The sequence below is a fragment of the Lactuca virosa genome, chromosome 9 (assembly GCF_052849685.1).
Source record: "Lactuca virosa cultivar CGN04683 chromosome 9, Lactuca_virosa_CGN04683_v6, whole genome shotgun sequence".
NCBI lineage: Eukaryota > Viridiplantae > Streptophyta > Magnoliopsida > Asterales > Asteraceae > Lactuca > Lactuca virosa.
Window position 1 is genome coordinate 177,700,784 of NC_136434.1, and position 10,425 is coordinate 177,711,208.

At 40.2% G+C, this 10,425-nt stretch overlaps 2 protein-coding genes across 2 annotated transcripts; one reads left to right on the plus strand and one right to left on the minus strand.

The window, feature by feature from the left end:
- The first annotated feature begins 279 nt into the window (after positions 1-279).
- On the plus strand, positions 280-1,087 carry LOC145135755 (uncharacterized). The gene is made up of 2 exons (XM_079069978.1): positions 280-400; positions 495-1,087. The coding sequence occupies exons 1-2, from the start codon at positions 292-294 to the stop codon at positions 971-973; spliced, it is 588 nt and encodes a 195-aa protein (XP_078926104.1). The 5' UTR covers positions 280-291; the 3' UTR covers positions 974-1,087.
- A 7,957-nt stretch (positions 1,088-9,044) lies between these two features.
- On the minus strand, positions 9,045-10,300 carry LOC145140046 (uncharacterized). The gene is made up of 2 exons (XM_079073664.1): positions 9,792-10,300; positions 9,045-9,057 (listed from the first exon to the last, which is right to left on the minus strand). The coding sequence occupies exons 1-2, from the start codon at positions 10,298-10,300 to the stop codon at positions 9,045-9,047; spliced, it is 522 nt and encodes a 173-aa protein (XP_078929790.1).
- Positions 10,301-10,425: the final 125 nt, after the last annotated feature.

Genomic DNA, 10,425 nt, shown 5'->3' on the forward strand with positions numbered 1-10,425 from the left:
TTTTGACTTTTGAGGACACAAACGACTTAACAATGATATAGAAAGACACGTGGCATAACAGGGTATGGCCTATTTGCCAGATGTGATCAATAGGTGGATGCATGTTTGCCATTTGTGACAACATAGAACACTCCGTCGAGACCCCGATCACTGTACTCAACCCAGTTTCTGAACATTCCATTAATGCTGAATTCAATGTCGTTTTGGATTTTCCGACACTTCGACTCGATATAAACCGATGTCCCGATCAAATGGTAAAAACTCGAGAAGCTCCAAGATTTGGATAGAGATATGGCGTCTTCGTCTATAGGTTTTCTGTTGTCGTTAACACTTTTGTTTGCACTTGTTGTCGTTTCTTTTTCAGATGACAAGAAACAAGAAACTGTCGACCTGAGTAAAAGTAAGTGTCTTTTAGGGTTTAATAAAATATATAACTCGAAATTAAGTAATCTGTTGATTTGTTTAAGAAATATGTGTTTTTTTATTTTTGGCAGAGAGTGGAGGTGCGAGTGAACAGCAAATAGGTGCTGCTAAGTTTGGTGCAGGATGGGGTGTGGGTAGGGGTGGTGGATTGGGTGGACCCCGAGGTGTAGGTTCAGGAATGGGAGGAGGACCAGGAGGTGGTGGAGGTGAAGGTGGTGGATGGGGTGGAGTTGCTCCAGGTGGTGGTGGTGCTCCTGGTGTTGGTGGTATTCCTGGTGTTGGTGGTATTCCTGGTGTTGGTGGTATTCCAGGTTTTGGTGCTCCAGGTGCGGCTGGTGGTACTAGTGCAGGTGGATGGGGTGGTGGCGGTAGCCCTGGATGGCTTGGTGGTGGTGGTGCCGGGTTGCCTGGTTGGGGAGGTGGCGTTGGCCCTGGATGGGGTGGTGGTGGCCCTGGATGGGGACGTGGTATGCCTGGATTTGGTGGTGGTCGTGGCCCTGGAATCGGCGGCGGTGGTGGTTGGAATAAGCAAGAAGAGGGTGGACATTGAGAATGGTACGTAGAGAGTCTGCATGCATGGGAATAAAAAGGAGCCAGCGTACGTTTGAGAAATTTGCTTAGTAGGATATTTTGCTATGTATGACGTGTTTTATGTTTAATTATGAAATATGAATATTGATGTAATATTTATCTATTAAATTAATATCATGTGTATGTTAATTATTGCGTTTATATTTACACGTTAACCATATATGTTATTATTCAAATTAATCTGTGTGTTAAAAAAAAAAAGTAAGAACCCTCGTATATTATTCAAATCAAATAAAGAACGCATATTTTCTAAAATAAAAATCCTTTATAGTTTAAATAAATAATAATTGTTTATTTTATTTTTGTTTCTTTTATCCTTGTGATGTCACATTTCATTCAAGTGCAGTGCACGATCTCATACATAAACATCACTGATTAATAAATATCGTGTACATATATTAATAATAAAATAGTTATTGTTTTAAAATACATTTATTAAATCATTAAATGTAATATATTAATAATAAAATAGTTATTGTTTTAAAATACATTTATTAAATCATTAAATGTAATATATATATTGATAAAAAAATTTAAAAAAAAAAGTATTCAATCACCGTCAGACGTCTATGTATTCAATCAATATTTACTCTCATGGCACCACCTGATCGAAATATGCAATATCTTTTTGATTTTACTAAAGAGACTCAGGATAATAACTGATAAGTTCAAAATAATCAGTGGATCGTCCTCCGAAAATGCATTTATCAAGTCATAGAAAAATCGTAAAATATTAACAGTATGACATTTGAACCTTAAACTTTTTTCAAAATTATACATCTTAAAGCAGGTAATTTTTTGTAAGTTTTTCTTTATTTTGTATTTCTTGTGAATCTTTAAAATATTTAAGTATATTAGGAATTGGATAGTATTTCTTAGAGGATTCACCATGGTTAATCATGTTTAAAGCTCATTTATTATTCCAAAATAAATAAAATAAACCATCTTTAAAAGAAATCCAATGCATAAGGTTTTTTTTTTAACTTTTTGTAAGAATAAACATTCATCCTTATTTATTTTAGAAAAAACATCATAAATAGTCCCTGTATTTTCTCAAAATCTAAAGTTTAGTCCCTTGGTTTAAAAATATCATAGCTGGTCCCTAGGCTTTCAAAACGTTTGACGATTGGTCATTATTGCTAACTCCATTAAGTTCTATCCGTTAGCTGAAGAGCATTTTCGTCATTTCACTACCACATGGACAATTTATGATGTTTTATCTTATTCAATATATATATATATATATATATATATATATATATATATATATATATATATATGCAAAGAGGGTCTCTCTCTCTCTCTCATTCTTATATCACCAGCCACCACCACCGTCATTTCTCACTCTTTGCTGCTGATCGGAGCTAGCCAAACACCCTCACATGTGTTGTTGTTACTGCGTGCGTGGCTCCATCAGACCAGCTCCCTCCAACCATCTGCCACCGTTCACCGCACATCGGCAGAAACACAAAACGAGCAAGGCAATGGAACTGCCATTGCATGCCGCCACCACCCGCTGCCACCGTGAGGACTCCGATCACCACCACCTACTGTCTCTTTCTTTCTTTGATCCCATCATGAACCCTATTTTATTCTCTATTCTTGTAACTAGTTATCGTTCGGTTTTTTGGAGGGTGTCCCTCCAAATCTTGATGTCAATGTTTCTACGTCATTTGAAGGAAAATTGGATAAATCAAAGTTAGGCTCAAAATCGGTCAATGTTTTCACCTTGAATCTTCCTTCTGGTTCTTATCAAGCTAATACAGTGTCTATGTGTGTTAAGAAATTCAATCCAGATGAGTAATTGGCTAAACCTAGGGTTACCAATTTGGAAAATAGCGATGTTATGAAGAAATTGAGCTCCAATCCTCTGATTCAGTTACAGGTATGTCCTCCCTCCCTCTTCACAATTCTTGATTCGATCACAACCATTCCTCCTCTTTTCTTTTTCGTGTTTTCTGCAGATTTATCGGGCATGCCGTCCTTACCTATCTACAACCCGACTCCTTACCCCCTGATCATCTCGATAGTTGTCTGATCATCTAGGGAATAATTTAAAAACCCACACGCACACACAAATCGATACATGATCTTCATCTCTGGTGTTTTTTAGAATTATTGGATTTTTTATTTGCTCTTGGATTTTTGATCTCCGAGAAGGGTTTTAAGATGTTCTTGGTTATTTTTTTTATTCCTCTTCCTTCTAAAATGAAGTTTTGTCTTAAAGTTTTGGTTTTGTTTGACCGTGTTTGATTCTAGGTTTGTCTGTTTATAGGCATTAAAATCGATAGCTCCTCCTATAAATTTGATTCTAGTCTTTGTCTAATTGTGTTTCATTATTGGCTCACTTCTTTAATTCTCAGCTCTGTTTGACTATTGGCTTTGTTAGAATGTGATTGAAATCAACTGATTCTAGGGCCGTTTGACTATTGGCTTTGGTTGGAGATGACAGGAGGGAAGGGGGGGTCGTGTATGGCGTCTCCGGAATGGAGGGATGTGTAGCACCTGGTTCCTGGTACGTATTCCTTGTAATTAATATTTCTTAAATAATGCATTTTGCCTTGGACTCGGCAAGTTGAAGGACCAACTCGCCGAGTAGAAGCAGGATGAGACACGGGGTCTAAGCTTTGGACTCGGCGAGTAGGCCCTGTTTGGGCAAAAACCCTAACCCGGGTGTTTGCACCCTATTTAAACACTCTAACTCGGCCTCCCTTGTCCCTAACACTTCCAAAAGAGCTGTAGAGCGAAACCCTAGCCCCCTTTTGTCCTTGTGAGTGATTTTGGCCTTGTGAAGGAAGTTTGAAGCTTAAGAGAAGAAGAAGGAGGTGGACGAGTGCAAGGAGGGGAAGTAGATCCGACATCTACCCTGCAAGAGGCTCCCATTCAGGTAGAAAAGTCTCTACCTTGATCACTAGTTCATTAGATCCCCCTTTTGTCCCTAATTGGTGGTTTTCAAGCCCTAAAACACCAAACTCCATGTGTTTGTGCTCTATGATCCGAAAAGACTTCAGATCTAGACCTTATAGACGTATTAGAAGTATAAAGTCTCTGTGGTTGAAGTGATTGAGGTCCCTATTGAGTGTATGACCTCATAAAGAGCTTGGATTTGCCTTTTGGAGCTTATAGGGCCATGCATGCACGTAAAGTTTGCAACTTTATGTGATAAGCATGCCCTAGGAACATAGATCTATGGTTTGGAAGCGTTGCATGTCTCAGATTTGGTCTGTATGGGAAGTGGGTTGAAGGGACCCGGCGAGTCCCAAAGTGGAACTCGGCGAGTTCTATGAAGATGGTCTTAGACTCGGCGAGTTGGATGAACAACTCGGCGAGTCCTATGAAGATTGCCTGGAACTCGACGAGTTGTTCTTCAAATTCGGCGAGTCATATGAACTGTTACTGAGTAAGAGGGGTTTAGGTGTTGAAGGTCCAACCCTTCGTATCTGTACGTGGAAATAGCAATTTAACGTGTAGCAATAGTCCCAGAAACCCAAATCCTCATAAAGGATTCTCTGGTGAGGATTTGGAAGCGAGTAAGAGATCTGCTCGTGGGGACTCGTGTTGGATAAGGTGTCTAAGTCCATAACTATTTCTGGTGTGTACTTGACCCGACCCGGCATGGTCCATTTGGGTTGCATGGCACCATGCAATTGATGGGTTTTAGCCATAAGAACTTTCCTATGTGCGCATGCAAAACCCTAATGCTTGGATCTAGGCTTTCTAATTAAACATGCTATGAATCCAAGACTTCTAATAACTATTTAGGCTAAATAACAACATTGAAACAGATCTAGAATCATACCTTTGAATTCCTTGTTGACCTTGTTGTCTTGGAGCTTCTAGAGTCACAAATGTCACTCCTCTAATGGCTTACAAACACCAACAGCAAAGAGGATGATTTAGGAGAGAGGAGAGGGGATGAAATTCAACCAGAGGTTCTCTACTTTAGGTGAAGTATCGAATTCCCTCACCCATAGGGTCTATTTATACTTGTAGACTCCTTAAGGGTTACAGTTTAATCCCTATTGGATAATATTCTCTTAAGGCTATCCAAATCCATTCCTTAGATAAGTTTATGGACGATTTTAGCTATCCTATAGCCTCTAGAATCCGTCCAATCCATATCTACATGGATTTACAGTCTAAAGTTTAACTATCAAACAATTGACAGTTTATACCCTTTTATTTAATTAATCTCTTTAAGTCACCAAATTAATTCTAATTAATTCTATGACTTATATTAATCAAATAACAATATATTATTCTTTACATTATTCTCATAATATATTAATAATATTAACTCTCTCTTAATAAATCATCCTATCAAGTTGCTATGGTGAAGGCAACCCAAAAGGACCATGCACAACCGGGTCAAATACTTGCCTAATATAGTTGTAGCCTTAGACACTATTCCAACAGTCTCCCACTTGGATAAGTCTAGTAACTATATGCACAAGTACAATTCGGTTTGCAATCGTAGCTCTCAAAGACGTTGTCAAACTCTGATCTAATCAATCTTGTCCTTTAGATAAGGGATCGTACAGTCCTCTGTTAGATATCATGCTGACAATCCTATGGAATGGTTAGTCAAGCACTTAGGTTTCTCGATCTCTGATTTATTCGACATAGAACTTAATCGAACACATCAACTCAGTTCTGACCGGGCCCGGCACATAAGTCAAATCAAATCATCGAGCGGCCGAGATATCACTTTTACCTTCTTAGATAAAAGTTACAGATAAACTTCGACTTATATGCATTTACTTATTCATTAACCAACTATACACAACAATGCGTTTTATAACATCGAGTTACTGATGCGTTTTCGCATTATCAATGTACAATCAATTAACAAATAATAAACCATATATCTAGGTTTTAAGACTATATGATATTATCGTCTTGCGATCACCCTTTTATATCATATTCCATAAGGTGATTCTAGCAAGTGCGGGTTTGTTCCAATGCTCAAAACCAGTTCATAAGCACTCATGAACGTTGCAGCAATCCTTTGCTATGTCTAACACCATTTAGACAATCTACACACCAATTCATGACAATCTTCATTCATATCTACTTCCAACATATGAACGATTGTGGAAAATTTGAACAATTCGATTATTCCTAATAAACTCAATTATTCTGGAAGTCAAAACATGCAAAGTGAAACAATAGTTAAACAATTAGCATAATATAGTAACATTACTCATAAATAAAACTCCTTTATTTAATCATCAAATGTTAATTACATTTATCTATTACACGTTTCTAATACTATCTAATCTACGCTAATATCATCCTTCAGCCCAATGCTCCTAGCATGCTGCAAGTGCTTAACCCTACTCAGTCCCTTCGTAAGCGGATCTGCTGGGTTATCTTCTGATGATATCCTCTTTACTACGAGTTGTCCTTCTTCTACACGATGTCTAATGAAGTGGTATTTTCTGTCGATATGTCGTGATCTACCATGATCCCTCGGTTCCTTGGTCAAGGCAACCGCTCCTTCATTATCACAGAAAATCTCCATGGGCTCCTTTATGGCAGGTACAACTCCAAGATCACCGATGAAGTTCTTTAGCCATATTGCCTCCTTCGACGCTTCGCTCGCTGCAATGTACTTTGATTCGCACGTTGAATCAGCTATGGTTTCCTGTTTGGAACTCTTCCATGTCACTGCTCCACCATTTAGGGTAAAGACCCAGCCCGACTGCGAACGGTAGTTGTCCCTGTCGGTCTGAAAACTGGCGTCACTATACCCTCGCACCTTTAAGTCATCACTCCCTCCAAGGACTAAGAACCATTCCTTCGTCCTCCGAAGGTACTTAAGAATATTCTTCACCGCAATCCAATGTGCTCTGCCAGGATTCCCTTGATATCTACTAACCATGCTCAAAGCAAAGGCTATATCAGGGCGAGTACACGTCATAGCATACATGATTGAGCCAACTGCGGAAGCGTATGGTACTCGGCTCATTTATGCTATCTCGGCTTCGGTACTCGGACTTTGAGTCTTACTCAACTTGGCATTACTTTGTATTGGTAATTCTCCCTTCTTCGAGTTCTCCATACTAAAACGTTTTAGTACCTTCTCTAAGTAAGTGTTCTGACTAAGTCCTATTAGTCTCTTACTTCTCTCTCTTACTATCCTTATTCCCAAAATGTAAGAAGCCTCTCCGAGGTCTTTCATAGCGAAGCACTTCCCGAGCCAGGACTTAACCTCCTGCAGAGTCGGGATGTCGTTTCCTATGAGTAATATGTCATCGACATATAGAACGAGAAAACTTACTATACTCCCACTGGTTTTGACATATACACATGATTCATCTTCGCTTCGTACAAATCCAAACTCTTTGACTTTCTCATCGAAGCAAAGATTCCATCTGCGAGATGCTTGCTTAAGTCCATAAATGGACTTCTCAAGCTTACACACTCTATTCGGATGTTTCGGATCCACAAACCCCTCTGGCTGAGCCATGTAAACATCCTCAGCCAACTTTCCGTTAAGGAAAGCGGTCTTGACATCCATTTGCCAAATCTCATAATCATGAAATGCGGCAATAGCGAGCATCACTCTAATAGACTTTATCTTCGCAACTGGTGAGAAGGTCTCATCATAGTCAACTCCGGGAGTTTGAGTAAAACCCTTTGCAACCAATCGCGCCTTATACGTGTGTACTTTTCCATCCACGTCGGTCTTCTTCTTGAAGATCCATTTGCACCCAACGGTCTTACGTCCAGGTACATTATCAACCAAATTCCAAACTCGGTTATCATACATGGATTGGATCTCGCTGTCCATTGCCTCTTTCCATTTCGCAGACTCCGGGCCTGCCATGGCTTCCTTATAGCTATTAGGTTCATCAAGATTTACTAGTGTACTATCACTAATATACGTGTCCCCTTCGGTAGTAATATGAAAACCATATAATTAGGGTTAAAACCTAACTATTTCGGAACGTCTAAGAGGTAACGATACGTCAATCGGTTCAACCGGAGTTTCCTCCTCGGGTTGAGTGCCAGCGGTAGAGGTTCCTTCATCTATCGATTCTTGAATCTCTTCAAGATCGATTTGCCTCCCACTGTCTCCTTGGCCTATAAGTTCTCGATCTCGGAAAACTCCTCTCCTTGCAACGAAGACTACATTGTCCTTCGGTCTATAGAAGAGATATCCAAAGGATTTCTGCGGGTAGCCGATGAAAATACATCGCTCACTTCGAGGTTCGAGCTTGTCGTGAGTGTCTCGTCTTACGAAAGCTTCACAACCCCAAACCTTGATATGTGCCAACGAGGGAGCTTTCCCTGTCCACATCTCGTGAGGTGTTTTGGCAACCTTCTTAGTAGGGACTCGGTTAAGGATATGGGCGGCAGTCTCTAAGGCATACCCCCAAAAAGAGATTGATAGTGAAGCACGACTCATCATAGAGCGAACCATATCCAATAAGGTTCGATTACGCCTTTCTGCCACACCATTCAACTGCAGTGTCCTAGGAGGCGTCAATTGCGAAACTATTCCACACTCCTTGAGATAATCGTGGAATTCAAGACTTAGGTACTCTCCTCCTCGATCGGATCGAAGCATCTTGATTTTCCTGCCCAATTGATTCTCCACTTCATTCTTGAACTCTTTGAACTTTTCAAAGGTTTCTGACTTTTGCTTGATTAAATAGATATACCCATATCTACTATAATCATCGGTGAAAGTCACGTAGAAGCGGTTCCCATCCTTCGTGGTTGATCTAAACGGTCCACATACATCGGTATGTATTAAGTCCAATAGACCCTCACCCCTTTCGCAAGAACCAGCGAAGGGTGACTTAGTCATCTTTCCAAGCAAACAAGACTCGCATGTGTCATCTTCCCTAAGGTCGAATGACTCCAACACTCCATCCTTTTGGAGTTGGGCTATGCGTTTCTTGTTGACATGTCCAAGGCGACAATGCCACAAGGATGCCTTATCCATACTAGTGGAAGAATCTATGTTCAAAACATCATTTCCTAAGTTATCAACAATCATAACAGTTTCATAAATTCCATTACATGGTATAGCTTCAAAGTAAAAGACACAATTTAGATAAGCCAAAATAGAACCATTCTCATTAAAAGAAAATCTAAAACCTTGTCTAAACAAACCATGAAATGAAATGATGTTTCTAGCCATTTCTGGCGAGTAGCAACAATTGTTCAAATCTAAACACAAATTATTCCTAAGCACTAAAGAATACACTCCAATCTTGGTCACAGGTGACGATCTTCTGTTCCCCATGATTAGATTGATCCTTCCTTGCTCCACATCCCTACTTCTTCTTAGTCCTTGCACATTAGAACAAATGTGATAACCGCAACCGGTATCAAGAACCCAAGAAATAGCATGATTAGAATCGTTAGATTTAATTGTATATATACCTGCGAAAGATGGCTTGATCTTTCCTTCCTTGATGGCTTGCAGGTACTCTGGGCAGCTTCTCTTCTAATGTCCTATCTTGTGGCAGTGGTGGCACTCTGCCTCCTTCGGGTTAGGGCAGGGCTTAGCGGGATCAACTTTGGTCCCACTAGAAGAGGCACCATCTCGGGCTTTAACCTTGCGATAGCTCTTAGACGAAGCCTTCCTCTTCTTTCCCTTTCCTTGACCAATAGCCAAGACAGGAGCAGCGGGTGGATTGGGAGCTGGTGCAACAGACTTGTCTTTGAAGTTGCTCTCAGCGACCCTCAAGAGACCTTGGAGTTTGCTTAGGGTGACCTCCTCTTTGTTCATGTGGTAGGTCATCCTAAATTGATTGTACATCGGAGGCAAAGAGTGAAGCACCATGTCGATTGCCAAGTCTTCCCCAAAGTCAACATTTAACTTGCGAAGGCGGTCGACATACCTTTGCATCTTTTGCAAGTGCACGGTAAGAGATTCTCCATGACCCATCTTAGCGGAAATCATGTTAGTGAAAATCTCATAACGCTCTTGTCTCGCGTTTTGGTGGTATCTCTCCAATAAGTCTTGATGCATTTCATACAGGTACATGTCCTCGTAGGACTTTTGGAATTCGGAGTTCATGGTGGCTATCATGATGCAATGTACCTTCGTTGCATCTCGCTCATGAGTTTCAAAAGCGGTGATTTCAGCCGGAGTAGCGATTTCAGGGTTGATCTTCTCGAGCTTCTCATCGAGGACATACTCCTTATCCTCATAGCGAGCAATGGTGCGAATGTATCTTATCCATTCGCTAAAGTTCGTTCCATCGAAGGTGACCTTTTGGCAAAGGCTCATCAACGTGAAAGAACTAGCAGCAGCGTTCGACATCTACAAATAGAAAAGGACAAAGATAGATTAGAATAAGAATCCCTAATTATCACCCAATAAGAAAATTAGGGCTAGGATCCAACAACAATATTTACACATTAGAAAAGGGATACCGTAATCTAACA